A 21,725-nucleotide genomic window follows, 5' to 3' on the forward strand; every position below is an offset into this window, starting at 1 on the left:
CCACATGGGCCACACATTGGCCCTGAGATCCCTGTGAGATTCACGTCATGGCAGAGCAAGACATGAATGTGGATGACTGCAATGCTCCTGCCCTCTGGGTGAGGCTGAAGGTGGCACACAGGAAGCATGGTGGGCACACTTCTGTGGCCCCTTCGCCCCACTCTGCCACCCACTACTCTGTGCTGCTTGAAGGTTCCTTTATGGAGACAAAGTCAGCTGGGAAAGGTAACACATTGATTCTCGGATGGGCCACAGGACAGGCATATCAGGACTTGGGGGTTGTGGGGTGGGAGCTGTTCCTCTGGGAAGGGCCCCGGCTGCTGGGCTCCAAAGCTCAAAGTAGGGATGGACCAGGGCTCGCCCAGGGAAGCTGTTTCAGCTTGGCCAGGGTTCTGCTGTTATTCGCTGTGGAGTCATCCCTTTGGTCCTCAGTTTACCCACTGAGGGGTACAAAGGGGGTCCAGGAGGACCAATGACGGTTTGAGGGGGATCAGTGGTCTATGAGATGGCAAAGGGGCAATGGGGGTGATAGGAGGGGCAGGAGGTACTGGAGTATCCTGGCTTTGACTCACAGGGCTTGGGCGGGGTGCCTGGGAAGAACTTCGAGAGGCTACGGGGGGCTGGGAAGGGGGGTGGGGGCGGGGTCACCCTGACATCTGGTGCCTGGAGTCCTGGGTTGAGAAGCATTCTGAGGCAACGTTTGGGTTTCGCAGATGTCCTGGGACAATCTCTAATCCAGAATCCTGAAGGGGACCTTTTTCATCCTCCTCTCTCCTTGGAAGTGTTACCACATCTGGGTACCACCTTGACCTCTTTTTTACCCAATATTTTTCTTTTCTTTTTTTTTTTTTTTGAGACGGAGTTTTGCCCTTATTGCCCAGGCTGGAGTGCAATGGCATGATCTTGGCTCACCGCAACCTCCGCCTCCTGGGCTCAAGCGATTCTCCTGCCTCAGCCTCCCAAGTAGCTAGGATTATAGGCAAGTGCCACCACGCCTGGCTAATTTTGTATTTTTAGTAGAGACAGGATTTCTCCATGTTGGTCAGGCTGGTCTCAAACTTCTGACCTCAGGTGGTCCACCTGCCTCGGCCTCCCAAAGTATTGGGATTACAGGCGTGAGCCACTGCGCCCGGCTACCCTGTATTTTCCTATGTGACAATTCACTTATTTTTACTATAATGGAAAATCACGTCACTTCCACACATAGACAACCACTGTTATTTGCCATAATTTAAAACTATTTAAAAAGTCAAAGCTGAACAATGTTGACTTCTAGCCAGATTCCGTTGCCTGCCCAAGGCCCTGGGCCTAAGGCCTCCCTTTGTGAAAAGGGTGAGAGAGGTAAAAGATATAGTGGTATCAAATGGGAAAATTTATCCTTAACTTACCAAAATTCCTGAGATACTACTGAAAGGAGAACGTACTCACTATAAGAGTTGAATTACCGAAGGCAGGTAGTACTTACATTATTTCGAATGTACAAGTCCCACATGTGAGACATAAGGAATAAGGTTTGTCCAGAGCTTTGCATGGGGTATGGCACACAGAAGGGGCCTAATAAGTGCTACCTGACCTAAGGTCCTTCTAGCTCTGTGCAGTTTGCAGCCTTTCACTCTTGTGGGCCAGCCTTAACCTGGACAGATGTCACGGCCCAGGTCACAGGCAGCCTTTTCCTGCCTCCTCCCACATTCTACTTTGAAACCTTATCTTTCTAAGAACAATACACAGCCTCTCCCCCTCCACCCAGCAAGGACCCATGAATTCCACCGTTTTGCCAAGACTTATTACTAATTAAGTGAACTAGGTAAGCATTAAATTAAACTAGCAGTGTTGCTGTTTCCCCTCCAGACTGAATAATTACTCATAATGAGCTTGGATAATAGGTCTCTAAATAACAGAGTTAACTATAATTAGGCTGAAAATTGAGAGAAGGGGAGAGAGAGAAAGAAGAAGGAAGAGGAGAGAGAGAGGGAGGGAGGGAGAGACAGAAGAGATAAGGTAGAAGTTTTACTCCTGTAATTGATTCAGGAACAAATTCAAATTGTTGGCAGGGGAGAAATTCTTTTTTTTTTTTTTTTTTTTTTTTGAAACAGAGTCTTGCTCTGTCACCAGGCTTAAGTGCGGTAACGTGATCTCAGCTCATTGCAACCTCTGACTCTCTGGTTCAAGCGATTCTCCTGCCTCAGCCTCATGAGTGGCGTGGATTACAGGTACGTGCCACCACGCCCAGCTAATTTTTGTATTTTTAGTAGAGACGGGGTTTCACCATGTTGGTCAGGATGGTCTCGATCTCCTGACCTCGTGATCCCCCTGCCTAGGCCTCCCAAAGTGTTGGGATTACAGGCATAAGCCACAGCCCCCAGTCAGGGGAGAAAGTCTGAAGCCTGTGTTGTTATAAACTCACAGATTCACAGACGATGGAAAAGCAGGACCTCAGCTCTCAACTAGTTTAAACTCTGTATTTCACAGACATGGAAACTGAGGATCAGAGAGGAAAAGAAATTCATCCAAAGTCACACAGCAGTGAGTGAGTGAGTCTCTGAGAGTAATGCGGGTGTGGGCTTCACCCACCAATGCAGCTACAGTTTCTCAGTGTGGGTAAATAGAATAAGGCAAGCTGGAGAAAAGCACCTATGTCATTGGCATCTTGGCAGGGAGGATTCCTCAGCCAGAAGAGCCAGTGGTTAAGAGCTTTGACTCTGGGCCGAGTGCGGTGGCTCACACCTGTAATCCCAGCACTTTGGGAGGCTGAGACAGGAGGACCATTTGAGCCCAGGAGTTTGAGAACATAAGGAGACTTCATCTCTACAAAAAATTAAAACATTAGCTGGGCATGTTGGCACATGCCTGTGGTCCCAGCTACTTGGGAGGCTGTGGTGGGAGGATAGAATGGGCCCGGGAAAGTCAAGGCTGCAGTGAGCCATGATTGCACCACTGCATTCCAGCCTGGGTGACACAGCGAGACCCTGTCTCAAAAAAAAAGAGCTTTGGGGACGGGCACAGTGGCTCACACCTATAATCCCAGCACTTTGGGAGGCTGAGGCGGGTGGATCACTTGAGGTCAGGAGTTAGAGACTAGCCTGGCCAACACAGTGAAACCCCATCTCCACTAAAAATACAAAAATTAACCAAGTGTGGTAGCACATGCCTGTAATCTCAGCTACTTGGGAGGCTGAAGCAGGAAAATCACTTGATCCCAGGAGGTGGAGGCTGCAGTGAGCTGAGATGTGCCATTGCACTCCAGCCTGGGTGGCAGAACGAGACTCTGTCTCAAAAAAAAAAAAAAAAAAAAAGAGATTTGGTTTTGGAGTCACATTACTAGGATTTGAATCTTTTCTTTATCACCTAGTAGCTGTGTCACCTTGGGGTAAGTTCATGCATTTCTCTGAGCCTCAGTTTCCTCACCTGTCAATGGGAATAACAACTGTACTTACCTAATAGAGTTGCTCAAAGTCACTCAATGTTAGTTTTACCATCACCTCCATCATCACAACCATCACTCTCAGGTCAGTGCAATCAAAGGGTTAGGAATGCCTCTGTCACTAACTTGTGAGTCACTGGACCTCTCTGAGCCTCATCTTGGTCATGTGTAAAATGAGTTAGTAAGACCTTCCCTTCCTTGGTCACAGGGGAGTTACAAGGATAAAGGGTAAAAATCCATGCTTTGGGAGGACAAGGCGGGCAGATCACTGAGCCAGGAGTTCAAGAACCAGCCTGGGCAACATGGTGAAACCCCATCTCTACGAAAATACAAAAGTTAGCCGGCATGGTAGCATGTGCCTTTAGTCCCAGCTACTTGGGAGGATGAGGTGGGACAATCACCTGAGCCCGAGGAGGTCGAAGCTGCAGTGGCCATGATTGCACCACTGCATTGCTGCCTGGTGACAGAGTGAGATCCCGTTTCAAAAAAGTATTTTTTTAATCCATGTTCGTGACTCCCAGAAAGTTAGATTGGCTTCATCATTTGCTGCACTGTGCAACAAGCTAGAAGGACTTCCCATTCCACAGACCTGGTTCAGGTGCCCTTTACCACAGGGTCTCTCTGACCTTCACCCTGACATTTGGGAGCCATCTCTCCCACTCTGCCCGGGCACCTGCCTCCCTCCTGGCAAGCTCCTTTGGTGAACTTGGGAGCTACTCATAGCATCTTTAAAGATCACCACTAGGGCTGGGCGCAGTGGCTTATGCCTGTGATCTAAGCACTTTGGGAGACGGAGGTGGGCAGATCGCTTGAGCTCAGGAGTTTGAGACCAGCCTAGATAACATGGTGAAACAAAAAACTTAGCTGGGCTTGGTGGTGTGCGTCTGTAGTCCCAGATACTTGGGAGGCTGAGGCGGGAGGATGGCTTGAGCCCAGGAGGCAGAGGTTGCAGTGCGCTGAGATCACGCCACTGCACTCCAGCCTGGGGGAAAGAGCCAGACAATGTCTTTAAAAAATCAAAAAAAAAAAAAAAAAGAAGAAGATCACCATTAGGTGGCACTCTGCCACCTGCCTGCCATTCCTTGGATACCTGATGTGTTTGGGGGGAAGGAGCAGTGAAATCTTGAGTGATTGGGCCTTCGTGTGGCTGTGTGTCAACTAAGGGTGACATGGCATGGTGAGACCTTCAGCCTCCCGGATCCTCGTATCCTCATCTAGGCAATGGTGATAATCCAACTAGCTCATGGTGGCGTTGTGAGGGCAAAAGAGGAGTAAGGATAAGAGCATGAGGAAAGTGCCAAAGACAGGGCCTGCCGCATAGTAAGCGTGCACAAAGGAGCTATTAAAGGCTCTTCTTGAAAGGTCTACTGGTGAGAACTGGCACATATAGGGTAGGGCTTTAGAGCAGGGAGAAGTGTCCAAGCCTGGCTGTGCACGAGCTTCTCCTGGGAAACCTCCCATCTCAGACCTGCTGGACCTGACTCTAGGTAACAAGACCATGGACTGCCACTGGGACATGCTCCCTTGCTAGGTATGACCTGGGAGACGGTTCCAGTCCCACCCTCTCATTTACAGATGGAGAAACTGAGCTCTAGAAAAGGGAAATTACCTGCCTAAGTCCACACAGCTGGGGAGCAGCAGAAGGCCTGACTTCCAGATGTCCTGCCTGTGTTTCTCTGACAAGGGCAGGGGCCTACAACCAGCCATAGCTGGCCCAGGAGAAGCCTGGCCACTTGAGTTCTTCCTTTGAAGTGGGAGCTGGGTTGGAGGGAGGTCTCACCTGAGCCCTAAAGAAGGGGGGGTCCACTTATTTCCAGTGGTCCTTGTGGAATTCACTGCTGAATGATGATACCACATGTCCCAGGCTTCCTTACCATACACCTGAACCACAGACCAGGTTGGCAGCCTTTCCTTTAAAATGAGGGGACAGAGGTTCAGAATGGAGAGATGGTTATCGTCAAGACCAGACGCTCTCAGACCTCTCACCTCTCAGGCTCTGTGTTCTTGTCTAGATTCCACTCTTTTTCTTTTTTTTTTTTTTGAGAGAGAGTTTTACTCTTATTGCCCAGGCCAGAGTGCAGTGGCACAATCTCCACTCACTGCAACCTCTGCCTCCCTGGTTCAAGTGATTCTCCTGCCTCAGCCTCCCAAGTAGCTGGGATTACAGGTGCCTGCCACTATGCCTGGCTAATTTTTTGTATTTTTAGTAGAGAGAGGGTTTCATGTTGGCCAGGCTGGTCTCAAACTCCTGACCTCAGGTGATCCATCTGCCTTGGCCTCCCAAAGTGCTGGGATTACAGGCGTGAGCCCCTACACCCATCTTAGATTCCACTCTAACTTAAAATGTTTTATCGGCTATTTGTTAAAATGTTTTAAATTTGATTTTAAAAAGTTTAAAAAATTAATTTCCTAGAAAGCACAGAATCCCAGCTTATCTGGAAACATGGAGCTTACATCTCTGAAAGATAATACCAGGTAGAAGCCGGGCGCGGTGGCTCATGCCTGTAATCCCAGCACTTTGGGAGGCCGAGGCAGGTGGATCACGAGGTCAGAAGATCAAGACCATTCTGGCTAACATGGTGAAACCCCGTCTCTACTAAAAATACAAAAAAATTAGCAGGGCATGGCGGCGTGTGCCTGTAGTCCCAGCTGCTGGGGAGCCTGAGGCAGAAGAATGGCATGAACTCGGGAGGCGGAGCTTGCAGTGAGCCGAGATCGTGCCACTGCACTCCAGCCTGGGTGACAGAGCGAGACTCCGTCTCAAAAAAAAAAAAGAATACCAGGTAGGAACTGAGTAGACATCATATCCATCATATCCTCTAGGGGGACACTGACTACATTACAGCTCGACACAGTCCCCACCACCTCGCACTGTCAGTCATCCAGCTGGATTTGCACACACATGGTACCTACCTGGCCCTGGCGGGCATTTGACCTGAGACACCTACCAAATGCTTTGCTGCCTTCTGCTGAAATTCGGTTCACAAGGGTCTACTCTGAGGAACAGACCCTGGTTCATGAGGGCTGCTAAGATTCTCTTCCAGGCACCTGGTGCCAGGGATTGCCTCAGAAACACAAGGATGCTGGTTGCTGGCAAAGAGGAGGGCAGCTCTTTAGGCTGTTTGACAAGCTGGATGGTACCTGGAGCTGGTCTGAGCCAGCAGTGAGGCAGGTCCCCTCCTGGGGGAAGGTCTGGGGAGGCCCCAAGCCTGGTCCCCGTCTTCACCTTCACAGATGGGGCTGGGAGCTCAGGGAGCCCTTCCCAGATCCGAGCGTATTAGAAGCAGACAGATGGAGCCGCAAATCATGTTAGCCGGTGGCAGATGTGCAAGGAGCTACGGTTCTGTGTCTGCTGGTGAGCGTGCTCTGAGAACCCCAGCCATGAATCAGGAGTGTGAACGCCAGGCAACTCTTTGCTTTTATGAACCCGTGTCCATGGTCCTGCCCTGGTGGGGTGTTCCCTACCAGGCGAGTGGCTGGCCAGCTGGGCCAGCCACGGAGCCTTTGCCTCTGGCATTCCAAAGCCATTGAGTCAGGAGCACAGGATGGTGGCAGATTGAGACGGCGTGGGCTTGAACTGTGGCTCCTTCACTGCCGCTGCTGTCCTTAGGCAAACAACCTCTCTGCACCCTTATTTTCTGATCTGTAAAACACAGCTAATAATACTTCCTATTTTGTAGGGTTACTAGGATGGCTGTAAGAAATAGTATGAGCAAGTGCCTGAAACACAGTAAGTACTTAACAAATGCCAGCTGCAATGACTATTGCCACCTTCACCAGGAGCTATTATTATATGGGGTGGTGGGACGGGAGGTAGTTTAGGGCACAGCCGTAAAATCAGGTAAACAAATTAATGCAGTCATTTCGGATGGTTTGAATACCATGCAGAAAATGAACAGCTAACAAGAGAATGATTAGGGTTGTTACAAAGGCCTGTTCGGAAGGTAGCATGTGAGTTGAGACCTATGGCAGGGTTTCTTAGCCTCAATACTATTGCCATTTGGGCTGGACAATTTTTTGCCATGAGGGGCTCTCCTGTACAGTATAGGATGTTTAGCAACATCCTGGACCTCTACTCACTATATGCTGGTAGTATCTCCCCTCAGTTCCAACCAAGTGGATGTACAGACATTGACAAATGTCCCCTGGGGGTCAAAAATGACCCCTGTTGAAAATCACTGATATAAAGGGTGAGCAGCAGGCCAGGCGCTGTGGCTCACATCTGTAATCCTAGCACTTTGGAAGGCGAAAGCGGGCGGATCTCCTGAGGTCAGGAGTTTGAGACCAGCCCGGCCAACATGGTGAAACGTCACCTCTACTAAAAATACAAAAATTAGTTGGGCACGGTGGCGCTTGCCTGTCATCTCAGCTACCCGAGTGGGTGAGGCAGGATAATCACTTGAACCCAGGAAGCGGAGGCTGCAGTGAGCTGAGATGATGCGACTGCATTCCAGCCTGCGTGACAGAGCAACTTTGTCTCAGGAAAAAAAAAAAAAAAAAAAAGGGGGTGAGGAGCCAGTCCCACAAGGACTAAGGGGAAGGGCAGAAATAGCTTTGGAGAGATGGACTTTGAACCCTGAGGGCAGGAGGAACTGGAACCCTGACCCTAACCCTAATCCAGGCATTCAGTCAGCAGTGCTAGTTTGGAAAGAAGCAGATTCTTCTTGGAAAAGAAGTCTGGGTGTCCTAGCCCTTCACACAGCTAAGCCAAAGAAATGCTGCACAGAACAAAGAAATACTAAGTATAGGTCTACGACTCAAATGGTTCAGACATTCAGACGGGGATGCTGCTTCCTTACTCTCATTTGAGTTTGGGAACCAGTTCCTGCAGTTAATCCTTCAATGTTTCTTCAAATAAATCACATGGGCAGTCTCTGGGTGCCTTTGCGCACGGAGAGATGGCAGAGCAGGTGCCTAAGCCAGTGCTGTTTGCATATCTGGGTAACATCTGTTGGTCACCCATTGCAGAAGCAGTTTTCAGATCAAAACATTTCAAAGGCATGGGCATGGTGGCTCTCGCCTGTAATCCCAGCACTTTGGGAGGCCGAGGCGGGCAGATCACCTGAGGTCAGGAGTTTGAGACCAGTCTGACCAACATGATGAAACCCCATCTCTATTAAAAATACAAAAATTAGCTGAGTATGGTGGCTGTAATCCAGCTATGTGGGAGGCTGAGGCAGGAGAATCAGTTGAACCTGGGAGGTGGAGGTTGACTGAGTCAAGATTGCGCCACTGCACTCCAGCCTGGGCGACAGAGCAAGACTCTGGCTCAAAAAAGAAAAAAAAAAAAAAAAAAAGTAAGTCAAAAAACATTTCAGAGAATTGGAGGGTAGACAGCACGGTGACATCTGGGTATGAGATAGGGAATCCCCTGACTACTGAGGGCACAGCTGCATGAAGAGGCACGACATTCCCATGAGCCACGTTGCCCAGCAGAGATAGGAATAGAAAAAGCAATCAAGTTAAAAGCTGCAAAGCTAAAATTGAACTACTTGAGAGCTGTGATCCACAAAACTAACATTAATGCAGATCCTTATTATGGAAATGGCTGCCTTTTGAGACGGTGTACCAGCAGTGTGTCAGGTGCCGCAGAATGTTCTTGGGGGAAGCCCACTGAGGCTGGTCTGTACCCTGCTGTGGCCAACCTGACAAGACCCCAGCCTTCGGCTCTGCATCTCTCAGTGGACAAGCTAAAGTATAATAGTGTTCCACAGCCCAAGGTCCTAGCTCTTTTCTTCACTGACTTACTGTTTCTTACCTTAAAAAATAATTGCAGATGGAAATCAGTTGTGTTTGGCAGAAGAATAAAAATCATTCATTCAGACAGTTTCTGGGGTATATTAAGTGTTCTTAGATTAGTTGAGCCTCTCACTTTCTCCCAATTACAAAAATAGTGGAACAAACAACATAAAACAACAAAACAAAACACAATGGAGTAAAACTTCCCTTGAAGGCCCAGGTCAGTATCTAAGCCCACTAAGACTTAAGATAATCGGGTCTGCCTCTTCAGTGGGTTTGATGATGGCTGGAGGACAGGCGCCCTCTGCTTCCTGCACTACCTTCATCTTTTTGCCCTAGGGCTTTTTATGGAGTGACAATAGCCCCGCCCATAGGAGCTCACAGTCTAGAATCGTTTTAATTCACACACACCCACAGTGCACACTTGTATATTTAAAAGATAGGGAAGAAGCTGTGTGGGTGGCTCATGCCTGTAATCCCAGCACTTTGGGAGGCCGAGGCGGGTGGATCACTTGAGGCCAGGAGCTGGAGACCAGCGTGGCCAACATAGTGAAACCCTGTCTCTGCTAAAAATACAAAAATTAGCTGGGCATGGTGGTGCACATCGATACTCCCAGCTACCGGAGGTTGACGCAGAATTGCTTGAACCTGGGAGGTGGAGGTTGCAGTGAGCCAAGACTGGACCACTGTACTCCAGCCTGGGCGACAGAGTGAGACCCTGTCTCAAAATAAAAAATAAAAAAAAGGAAGAAATAAAAGATTTGGAATCAGTCTTTAGCAACTTTAATACTTCTTGATTTTTTGCCTAGTTTATTTCATGAGGAGGTCAGCTCATTTGCTCCCATTTGAACCATGCTGCCTCTGAAACTTAATTACATCCAGAAAGGACACTTGTATGCTAGTTGATCCATGGTCAGTTGTGTAATAGGTCTGTTTCTATATGCACATGTAACCCAAATGTCAAATATAAATTGGGTTAGGTGGGAAAAATAATTTAAAAAGTTGGAAAAAGTTCTATTACGTTGACATGCTTAAATATTGGTATATTAAGTATTCTTTCATCAGCATTTCATATTTACTGGCAAATACAGGTACTTTCTGTATACTTTGAGGTAATTCTGTTAAATTCATATGGATGTCAGAAAATACTTTTCAAAATAAACTCGACTAGGTGTAGTGGCTTATACCTGTAATCTCAGCACTTTGGGAGGCCATGGCAGTCAGATTGCTTGAGCTCCGGAGTCTGAGATCAGCCTGGGCAACGTGGTGAAACCTCATCTCTACAAAAAATACCAAAATTAGCTGGGTATGGTGGCAGGTGCCTGTAGTCCCAGCTTCTCAGGAGGCTGAGGTGGGAGGATCCCTTGAGCCCAGAAGGTCAAGGCTGCAGTGAGCTGTGGTTGTGCCACTACACTCTGGCCTGGGCCACAGAGCGAGACCCTGTCTCAAAATAATAATAATAATCATAATAAAATTTAAAAAACAAAATAAACTGGGGAGTTATAAAAATACAACTGAGATATAAAAAACAAAGAAATCATAAACCTGAATGACCAAGAAGCTGGCCAAAAGTGCAGATTCCGGGTCCCCACCCCTCCTAGAGAAGGCTCCAGGTCATTCTGCAGCTTGCTCAGGCTTGAAAACCTCTGAATTTAACCCGATGCCAGCCCTGGGAGGAACTTTAAGGCTGTCCTTTGTGCTTTGTAAAGCTTTCATAGCCATCCTCCAGCATGGGAACGAACACAATCTTACATGGAGCGCCCAAGGGTGGAAGAAAGACAAGTGGCACAGCCTCCCCACCACCCCCAAGAGCTTAGACCCATCCACCAACTTGACCATCTCCATAGTAACAGATGGAGAAATGGAAGCCCAAAGAGGGACGGATTTGTCCAAAGTGAAGTGGTGCTCTTGGTAAACCCAAGACTTGCCTTGTCTCTGAATCCCCAAAACCTAGAGCTTACTGCCTCACCTGGCCTTGCACAAGGCAAGTGGTGAGCACTGCCCTCAGCCCCCGCCTTGGCAGTGTCAAACACACTCCTGGGTCTGGGCTGCAGCCTCAGGCCGTGAGCTCATCTTCCCTCTCCTCCCTTGTCTAATCCAAGGCATCTGCACTTAGCAAATGTCTCAGTCCCACTGTGACACTGGCTCTCTAGGGTGGTTCTGCTGGAAGCTGGGTAGGTAGAGGGCAAGACAGAAGTCTCGAGTGAGACTCCCTTCAAGGAGGAGTGCGAAACTGACATTTTTCATAATAGCTGATGCTATATCCCATCCATTCTACATTTACATATTTTGACATTTAACGCTTCTGAAATAAGAATGCAATATATAATCAATGGTATCTTGAAAACTGCCTAATGATTTAGTTTTCTAAAAAGTCTTAGTGCATAAAATAACAGTGCATCTTACAAAAAGCTGGTCTTATGCTTGAAGAAACATAATAATTGTCTCCTTTTTTGGAGGTACTGGCCTTGATGTACATTACGTTACTTAATCCTCTTGAGAACCCTATGAGGCAAGGTCTGTTATCACTCCCATTTTAACAGGTGAGAAGACGGAGGCTCAGAGAGAGGTTGGGTCAGCTGCCTTCCAGCGGCTGGTGAGTTGTGCCATTGTTAACTTTATGTGGCAGCTCGGCTAGGCTATGGTGTCTGTTGTCTGGCCAAGTACTAGTCGAGGTGTTGCTGTGAAGGTATTTTTTTAGATGTGATTAACATTTACAATCAGGTGACTTCAAGAAAAGCCTCTGTAATGTGGGTGGGCCTCATCCAATTGATAAAAGGTCTTAAGAGCAAAGATTGCGGTCTGCTGGAGAATAAATTTTGTCCCAAGACTGTAACACAGAAATCAATGAGCCGGAGTTTCCCGCCTGTGGGCCTGCCCTACAGATTTTGAACTCTACTGCAACATCAACTCTTACCTGAATTTCCATGCCCCAAATTTCTGGCATGCCCCAGAAATTTTAGACCACAGCCTCCGCAATCATAGCCAATTCCTTCAAATCAATCTCTCTCCATATATATCCTATTGGTTTCTTTGGAAAAACCCTGAGATGGTGTTGGAGCTGGGGTGTCAAGCCTTACACACCCCTCCGCTGGCCTCTGTGTGCCTAGGGAGGCCCAGCTCCCACTCAGAGGGCAGGACTCAGCTCCCGAGGTCTTGCTGCTGCCCCCCAACATTCCACCCCCTAGCATAGGGAGATGCCCACCAGGGCTGATCTGAGAGAGGGAAGGAGGGGCCGGCCCAAGAGGGGATGCCTAGGACAAGAGGCGAGAGACCAAGAGCAGGTGACGTGTTTATTGTGGGACACCTCCTTCTGGGTGCCGCGCTGGCTGTGAGGGAACCCTCACGATCCCCAGGCCCCAGAACAGACAGACACAAGAACTTGAATCCAAACTGCTTGCACATAAATAGAAGGGAGGTTGGCAAAGGAAAAAAAGAAAAACAACAAACAAACGTGCAGTCTCCTATGCTAGTGTGACACGGTGGCAGAGTCTTATCCACACCCCGTCTCTTTGCTTACTGTCTCCACGCTGAGATTTTCATTTGCTCTGGAAAGATTCACCATCTTCAGATCTGACTCAGCAGCATGCAGCTGTCTTCCTGGCGGCCCCAGGCACAGTCTCCAGGACTGGCAAGGGGCTAAGAAAACCAAGACAGGTATTCCTCAAACAAAACAAAAATTGCTTCCCCGGTCCTTTGCATCTCCCAGTTCTGATGGGTGAACGATGCGTCCTCCAACCCCAAACTAAACCAAAGAACATGCTAAGCACAAGCTGCGAGTCAGAATAAAAAACATATTGCACACGGTTACAAGAGTCTTCCTGAGAGCCCTCTCACTGCAGATCCCTAAATACTGGCTTTTGATCCAACCAGTCACTTGTCTATCAACGGTGGTATAATATGCCATGTACATCCCACACCCCAAATCCAGTGGGACTAAGCAAATCTTCCACATTGCTATCCTTCGCTATCAGCCACACTCAAAGCCAAGACTGGGTTAAACTCATGCACTGTAAGTATGTGGTGGAGAGAGGTGGGAATTGTTTAAATCTTTGTCTTCCTTTCAACGAGCTTCTCCCTCCCTGGGTAGTCATTAAAGTTCTAGAGGTGAACACAGCCTCCAAGACGTGGAATCTTCTGGAACCGAGAGCTGGGAAAGTGGTTCTCTCCAACCATATGCTTTCGAAAAGGAAGCTCTGTGGTTACCTGCTGGTCCGTCACAAGTTGGGTTCAAACTTGGGTTCCAATTTAACAGCCCTCATGTGGGACAGGCAGTGTGGCGATTAAATTTGTTTTTTTCTCCAAAGGAATTTTCAAGTATCACCAAATCCCTGATACAGCGTGTAAACAAGACATCTTACGAAACAGAAAGCGAGACCACTTCGGGAAGCAGCAGCACATGAAATTATCTAAAAGGCTGAAAATGGTTTTAGGTTCAAAAACAAAGGCAAGACAGCCACCCACTGTGCCTTGCAAGGCAAATGCTCAGGCATACACACACACTCAGGCCCCTCTGCACGGAGCCAGGGAAAGAAAAGCACCCAATACGGCATCCTCCGGGGCTCCTGAGAACACGCCAGGCTGCCCCTCCTTTTTCAGTGGTGTAGCTGCCATCAGCAAAGAGTAGAGAAGTCTTTAATGCTAAAAACTGGACGTGCTTGAGATCAGGGGTCTGTGTCCAGTTCCCACTCTCCTGGCCTCTTACCAAGTCTTTCTTGATTCACTGGCCCCTGCTGGGGGGACGGCCACCAAGCCATCCTTTTGTACCCCAGTCACACGTGGCAGATGTTTCTCAGAGGAATGCTCTCGGGTGAGGTATGTTATTGAATGTTTTGCTCTGGGTCAGGTTTATTTAAAAGGAGCGCAGACCCTCCACATTCCAAGGCTCTTCAGGGATGGCCTCCTGCTGCCTCACTTGGTTGAGCTCTCCTCGTCAGTGTCCTCTTCCTCTGCCCAGATCTCCAAGGCTTCCTCGTGAGGTCTGGAGGTCGCCTATCTGTCAAAGCAGCCAGTGGGGAACATGTGGCTCCCACTGAAGTAGCTGCTTCCGTAGGTGGTGGCGAGGCAGTGCCTGGGCTCAGCTACAATGGCCATCTGCATGCTAAGGGACGCAGGGATGGGCACGGGACACATATCCAGGGGCTGGAGAGGGGGGTACGGGGTGTGGAGGGATGAGCCTGTGCTCCCTGAGAGCAGGCTCCCTGAACGGTGGGCCTGCAAGGAGTCCCGATAGGCCAAGCATAGGTCCTGCACGGGGGTCTGGAACTGTGCCAGGGTGGTCGCTGGCTGGCCGAGGGCCGGGTAGGCTGGTGGCTGAAACAGCACTTGGGTGGGGGTGGGGGGTGTGCTGGGCACAATCGCCAAGGCCTGGCTCTTGACTGCTACGGCATCCTTGAGGACGTTGTCATACACTCTGAAACAAGAAGACCTGGGTGAGAACTGGAGGCCAAAAGCCACCAGATGCCTGTGTGTGCCTTTACCTGCCTTGCTAAGTGGGACTGGAAGAGATGCTGTGTGCCCTGTGTCCACCAGGCCTTACCTGGCTGTGCTCACTGTGTGTGGCACCGCTCCAGCTGTTCACCAACTAGATTCAGGCCTTGGCTCTCAGCTTGGATCTGCTTCCTACAGAAAACTTCTTCTGGTCCCTCCAGACTAGACTGGCTGTCCCCGCAGCCCCACGCTGACTCTCTCCACAGTCAATACCCCAGAGAGTCACCTGCTCCAGCGGGTAACTTCTAGTTACCTGGCTGCCAGGAGGATCACGCCTGCTTGTGCTCACCAATGCATTCCCTGCGCCTGGCACTGGAGTGTTCCTGGGGCCTGAATGAACCCAATCTCTGCTTTCCAGGCAATTCTGGGCCAGCTGCGTCCCGAGCAGGGTCACTCCTTAGCTAGCTGATACCAACCAAATTGACCCCTGAGGCCTAGGATTTTTCACCTGAAAAGGGGGCTGGAACAGAGACTTTTGCCATCTCAAAAAAAGCTTCTCATATAGCTTTTTGGGAAAACAAAACAATTAGAGGCTTATGTAAGGCATGCACCGACACTCAGACCAGGCTTTGGGGACCTTCTCAAAAACACAAATTTGAAAACAAGGTCTAGGGAGTAGGACTGACTTTCCAGAGGAATGAGACAAAGGCAGCCACCAGCAAAGCTTCCCACATCGGGGAAGGCTCTCTTCAGGGGTCTAAGGGCTTCTGCTTTGCCCACCCGGCCCACCAGTCAGTCAGGTCGGCATCTAGGATGCGCGGTGCCTGGCAGGTGGAAGGGGAACTGGACAGTGTGTGCCTACTGGGAACGGCTCTGTCCTGTCTGCCTTGCTCCCTGCAGTGACTGGGGCACGTGTGTCTCCAATGTCAGTTTCAGGGTGTTGGGCCCATGATGCCTTTAAATATCTTCTCTGACACACTGAACATTTCCTCCCTGAGATTCCTTGTGGCGCTTAGAGGAAGTCACTCGGAGCTTACCTGGCTAAGAGGTCAGCTTTGTGACCATGTCCGAGGAAAGTAGCTTATAATGGAAGTCCTTCAATGTGATTATCTATAAGATTACACTGGGACTTAGATCAAATAGCCTAGACATCTAAAGGTGCAAGCAACCCTCTTCACCCTTGATGCCTGACTTTAAAGATGTAAACCCAGCCGGGCGCAGTGGCTCACACCTGTAATCTCAGCACTTTGGGAGGCCGAGATGGGTGGATCATGAGGTCAGGAGTTCAAGACCAGCCTGACCAACATGGTGAAACCCCATCTCTACTAAAAATACAAAAATTAGCTGGGCGTGGTGGTGCATGCCTGTAATCCCAGCTACTCAGGAGGCTGAGGCAAGAGAATCACTTGAACCTGGGCGGCGGAGGTTGCAGCGAGCCGAGATCGTGCCATTGCATGCCAGCCTGGGCGACAGAGTGAGACTCTGTCTCTAAATAAATAAATAAATAAATAAATAAAATAAAAAGCAAACCTGAAGCTATCCAAAATAGGAAGAACTGGTTCTTGAAACCCCACTTCCACCAGGAGTCACCATGGCCCACTTTCCCTGAGACCCTGTAACTGGAAGAACCACCACAAGCTCCAGACTCAGGAAACTGCCTGTGGCCTGAGGCAGGCCTCAAGGCAAGAGGAACCTCACTATTTCAGAAACACAGGATTCAGGGGAGAAACTTACACCAGCAAGATTTCAATACACGTGCTGAGGTGTTCCAGGGAATAGCTTGAGATCCTCTGCAGGTCTCTGGTCCAGTAGGGAGAAAGCTGCAGGCAAATCCTGGAGGCCCCAACACAGGCCGCAGCGACCACAGAAGGCTGGAATTTGTAGAATACGTGATCTGAAACAAAGCCATGGAGGGAGTCAGCATCCAAATCCTCCCCTTGAAATCCCAGGCCCACCCTGAGAATGGATGGACAAATGAATCATTTTCAAGGCTGTTCATCGCCACCCTATAAATAGGATGGAAAATTAGAAACTGTGAAGTTCCATTTTTGAATCTTAACGTTGGCTCTTGGTTTGGGATTTCTTTTTTGTTGAGAGTCTCACTCTGTCGCCTAGGCTGGAGTGCAGTGGCGAGATCACGGCTCACTGCAGCCTCAACTTCCTGGGCCCAAGAGATCCTACTACCTCAGCCTCTTGAGTAGCTGGGACTACAGGCGGGCACAAACACATCTGGCTAATTTTTGTATTTTTCTGAGAGATAGGGTTTCAGCACGTAGTCCAGGCTGGTATTGAACTCCTGAGTTCAAGCAATCCTCCTGCCTCAGCCTCCCAAAGTGCTGGGATTACAGGTGTGAGCCACCAAACTTCCAAAGTGCTGGGATTACAGGCGTGAGCCACCAAACTCCCAAAGTGCTGGGATTACAGGCGTGAGCCACCAAACTCCCAAAGTGCTGGGATTACAGGTGTGAGCCACCAAACTCCCAAAGTCCTGGGATTACAGGCGTGTGACCAGTCTGGGATTTCTGACAGCAGCCTAGAATAGTGTTTTCAAAATACTGTCCACGGCTCCCAGGGAGGAGCAAAGAGCTTGCTGATATTCTACAAACAGAACTGCAAAACATTTGTCCGAAATTTCTTTGGTTATTATGAGAGAATGACACACTATTTCAAAGGCTTCTGTTTTGGGGTATGACTAAAAGCTACTTATTAATTGTAACAATGCCTGGCCCATAGTAGGCACTCAGTGAAAATCTAGTGAATGAATGGTTGTAAGACTTTGATATTTATAACTAAAATTGGCACTTAGGTTGACTGAGGAATCTTAATGTCCAACTAAGATATCTGGTCACAAGGCAAAGCTGGTACTAAATATGTGCAAAGACAAACAGTTGAAATTTCTACAGTTTTCTTGAATACCACTGGATTTTCAGTTTATTACTATGTTATCTTAAATTGTTCATGATTTCTGCTTGGAGCAGTGGCTCACACCTGTAATCCCAGCACTTTGGGAGGCCAAGGCAGGCAGATAACAAGGTCAGGAGTTTGAGACCAGACTGGCCAACATGGTGAAACCCCGTCTCTACTAAAGATACAAAAAATTAGCCAGGCATGGTGGCGGGCGCCTGTAATCCCAGCTACTTGGGAGGCTGAGGCAGGAGAATGGCTTGAACCTGGGAGGAGGAGGATGCAGTGAGCTGAGATCGTGTCATTGCACTCCAGGCTGGGTGATAGGGCACAACTTCATCTCAAAAAAAAAATTTTTTTTTCATGATTTTCAATTACTTCCACTTTTGCCTTTTAAAGATCAGTTCATAGGGCAGCTAAACAACAACAACAAATTTAAAAAATAAGGTTATCAGTCAGGGTGGTAATACGGTGATAGAAACAATCATTCAGTCAGACTCCCCAGGTTCAAATCCTAGCAATGAGCAGGGCATGGTAGCTCTCGCCTGTAATCCCAGGAGTTTGAGACCAGCCTGAGCAACATGGTGAGATCCTGCCTCTAAAAAAATTTTAAAAATCGGCTGGGCACGGTGGTTCACACCTGTAATCCCAGCACTTTGGGAGGCCGAGGCGGACAGATCACGAGGTCAGGAGATCAAGATCATCCTGGCTAACACGGTGAAACCCCGACTCTACTAAAAATACAAAAAATTACCTGGGTGTGGTGGCACGTGCCTGTAATCCCAGCTACTCGGAAGGCTGAAGCAGGAGAATCGCTTGAACCTGGGAGGCAGAGGTTGCAGTGAGCCAAAATTGTGCCACTGCACTCCAGCCTGGGTGATGGAGCAAGACTCCGCCTCCAAAAAGAAAAAAATAAAATTAAAAAATCCTAGCAATAACCTTGGGTAAGTTACAGCATCAGTTTTCTCTTTTGTAAAATATGATTAATGGAGGTGATTTTGGTGTGGGGTTGCTGTGACGTTCAAATGAGATAATGTGTGCAAAGCACTGAAGCAAGACACCTGGCATGCAGTAAATGCTCAGTTAATGCTTGGGATCACAATCACTGATTTTTTTTTTTTTTTTGAGACATTTTGCTCTGTTGCCCAGGCTGGAGTGCAGTGGTGGGATCTCAGCTCACTGCAAGCTCCGCCTCCCAGGTTCATGCCATTCTCCTGCCTCAGCCTCCTGAGTAGCTGGGACTACAGGTGCCTGCCACCACGCCTGGCTAGTTTTTTGTATTTTTTTAGTAGAGACAGGGTTTCACCGTGTTAGCCAGGATGGTCTCGATCTCCTGACCTCATGATCCACCCGTCTTGGCCTCCCAAAGTGCTGGGATTACAGGCTTGAGATTTTTTCTTTTTTAGATGGAGTCTTGTTCTTGTCGCCCAGGCTGGAGTTCAATGGCACAATCTCGGCTCACTGCAACCTCCACCTCCCGGGTTCAAGCAATTCTCCTGCCTCAGCCTCCCAAGTAGCTGGGACTATAGGCGCCCACCACCATGCCTGGCTAATTTTTGTATTTTAGTAGAGACGGGGTTTCACTATGTTGGCCAGGCTGGTCTTGAACTCCTGACCTCAGGTGATCTGCTTGCCTCAGCCTCCCAAATTGCTGGAATTATAGGCGTGAGCCACCGTGCCCAGTCCAATCATTGATCTGGATACTCATGCCCATTTTAGTTTGTGGTAGGTTATGGGATGGTTGTATCAGCAGTATTTTTTTTTTTTTTTTTTTAAGACGGAGTCTCACTGGTCAAAATGGCTGGCATGAAGGCTGTTGCAGCATCAGGCAAGTGGCTGGATGGTATTCGAAAATGGTATTACAATGCCGCAGGACTCAATAAACTGGGGTTAACGAGAGATGACACAATATACGAGAATGAAGATGTAAAAGAAGCCATAAGAAGGCTTCCTGAGAACGTTATAATGACAGGATATTTCACATGTAGAGAGCACTGGACCTGACCATGAAGCATCAGATCTTGCCTAAAGAGCAGTGAACCAAATATGAAGAGAAAAATTTCTACCTTGAACTGTATCTGAAAGAGGTTACTTGGGAAAGAAAAGAAAGAGAAGAATGGGCAAAGAGGTAATCATGTAATTGAAGTCTGTGGATGCAGCTCTTACGAAGATGGTTAAACTTGAAACAATCTTAAGAATTATTTGGTCTACAGATATTTTACTTCAAATAAATGTCTATGGTAAAAAACAAACAAAAAGATGCAGTCTCGCTCTGTCGCCAGGCTGGAGTACAGTGGCGCGATCTCCGCTCACTGCAATCTCCGCCTCCTGAGTTCAAGCAATTCCCCTGCCTCAGCCTCCCAAATAGCTGGGAATACAGGCACGCACCACCACACCTGGTTAATTTTTTGTATTTTAGTAGAGACGGAGTTTCCCCACATTGGCCAGGATGGTCTCGATCTCCTGACCTCGTGATCCGCCTGCCTCGGCCTCCGATTACAGGAGTGAGCTACCGCACCTGGCTGTATCAGCAGTGTTTTTGACCCAGTTAACATCTAGATTCTAAAACACTGGGAAGAGCGAGTTTCAAGTAAGTTTCAAGTAACAGGGTAACTTTTATTGCTACATACTATCTACATGATGGCAGTATTTAAGAATAACCGATCTGCAAAATGTGTGCTATGTAATTCATTTGCAATGTTCCCGGTTACTGTAAGAAAAATTACCAGGTGATCTATAAGTTTCTAGATTTCCAGCTGCCTGTACATAAGTTGCTATTTCTCTTTTACGTGTTACTGGTAACACACTGGGCTAATCCTTGCCCTTTCTTTGCTTATCGCCTGCAAAGTAAGAGTGATCTGGGTGCACAGGCCCCAGTGAGAAGGCCTGATCTGGATGGACATGCGTTTGAGAGCCGCCTGACCTTGACCCCTGGGTGGGTGGGGAAAGGGTGGGAGGTCCTGCCATTGGGTCCCAGCTGTCACCTTGCAGGGTGACCTCTAGGAAGTAATGGGCATACTCCTTGAGGCACTCTTTGGTCTTGCGGGGGCAGGTGGTGGGCCAGGTGTGGCAGTGGTGGTCCTTCTGGCTGACGGAGGCCAAGAGGTAGTAGTCCAGGAAGTGGGCAGGCGTGGGCAGGCAGAGGTTCCAGCTGAAGGCCTCCAGGAGCAGCAGCTCTGTGCCGAGCAGCTCCTTCTTGGTGAGGCTGAAGTTCTGGCTGCTCAGGATCCTCGTGCTGTTTATTTGCTCCAACTTGGGGACATGGTCTTCCCGATCCTCGAACTTACCTGTGGGGGAGCAGGGGAAGCAGGGGTTACTGGAAGACATTTACCTGCACCCAGAAAGCTAACGGCCCACCTTACAGTGCCTGGACAGTGCTGGCAAAGAAGACAGAAAGCAGACAGGCCGGACTGAGGAGGAATAAGAGCACTCATTCCAGATCTGTCAAACCTAGGCTTGAATGTGCAAGCCATCACTTCCCACTGGGGGATCACGGCTCTGTGTCTCAGCCTCTCTGTGACTCAGCTTCCTCGTCTGTAAGATGCAACCTATACGTCCTAAGGCTTCTGTTAGAGTCAATGGGAAAATGCACACCAAATGCTCAGACCAGCCTCTGGAACACAGAAAGCAGGTGACAGCGGTCGGCAGCAGCTGAGGGCTGGGGAATAAGGTGCTCTCTCTGCTCTCCATCTGGCCCTAACCAATCCAACCTCCCGGCTAGAGTCAACGTGGCCGCGCAAACCCGGCCCTGCCCCTCCACGGGTAGAAAAGCTCTCCAATGGCTTCCCGCTATCCTTGCTGTTGAATTCGAACTGTGTAAACGGGGTCTTAGTTTGGGTTCCCTCTGGTTTCCAGGTCTCGGAAGGTGAGCCCAGGAGAGCTCGGTAGGTGGGGGAAGAGAACAGGAAAGGGAAGAAAGCCCAAAAGGACACAAGGGAGTCACCACTGTGGACAATCCGAGCTTAATCCTACTGAGGAATTCTGAGAAACAGCCTAAGACAGGCCTCAGGTTATCCCACCCACGGGTTAAAGAGCAGAGGCATTTACATAGCAACCCCTGGCAGTCATCAGTTATGGATGCTCTGAGGGGACAATGTGGGGTCCTTGTGCCCTGAGGGTCGAGTCAGGGGCTGGTGAGGGGCATGACGGCTTCCACTGTGTGAGGCTCTGGAGTGTGGGCCTCTCCAGCCTCAATGTTCCTCACTCTGGGGAAACCACGCCACAGGTGGCC

The 21,725-nt window shown here is 48.9% G+C and overlaps 1 protein-coding gene and 2 pseudogenes across 1 annotated transcript in view; 2 read left to right on the plus strand and 1 right to left on the minus strand.

Moving 5' to 3' along the window:
- Nucleotides 1-8,304: 8,304 nt before the first annotated feature.
- Nucleotides 8,305-9,038, plus strand: LOC112626806 (annotated as a pseudogene).
- A 3,390-nt stretch (nt 9,039-12,428) lies between these two features.
- Nucleotides 12,429-21,725, minus strand: part of CCNJL (cyclin J like) — a 62,218-nt gene continuing 52,921 nt past the window's right edge. The window contains exons 4-6 of the mRNA XM_025388179.1: nt 20,479-20,781; nt 16,325-16,484; nt 12,429-14,573 (exon numbers count right to left, since the gene is read on the minus strand). Coding sequence (XP_025243964.1) covers nt 14,153-14,573; nt 16,325-16,484; nt 20,479-20,781 — 884 coding nt within the window. The 3' untranslated portion in view covers nt 12,429-14,152. The remainder of the gene's footprint in view (nt 14,574-16,324; nt 16,485-20,478; nt 20,782-21,725) is intronic.
- Nucleotides 19,292-19,626, plus strand: LOC112626263 (annotated as a pseudogene).

Source organism: Theropithecus gelada, chromosome 6 (genome assembly GCF_003255815.1).
Source record: "Theropithecus gelada isolate Dixy chromosome 6, Tgel_1.0, whole genome shotgun sequence".
Taxonomy (NCBI): Eukaryota; Metazoa; Chordata; class Mammalia; order Primates; family Cercopithecidae; genus Theropithecus; species Theropithecus gelada.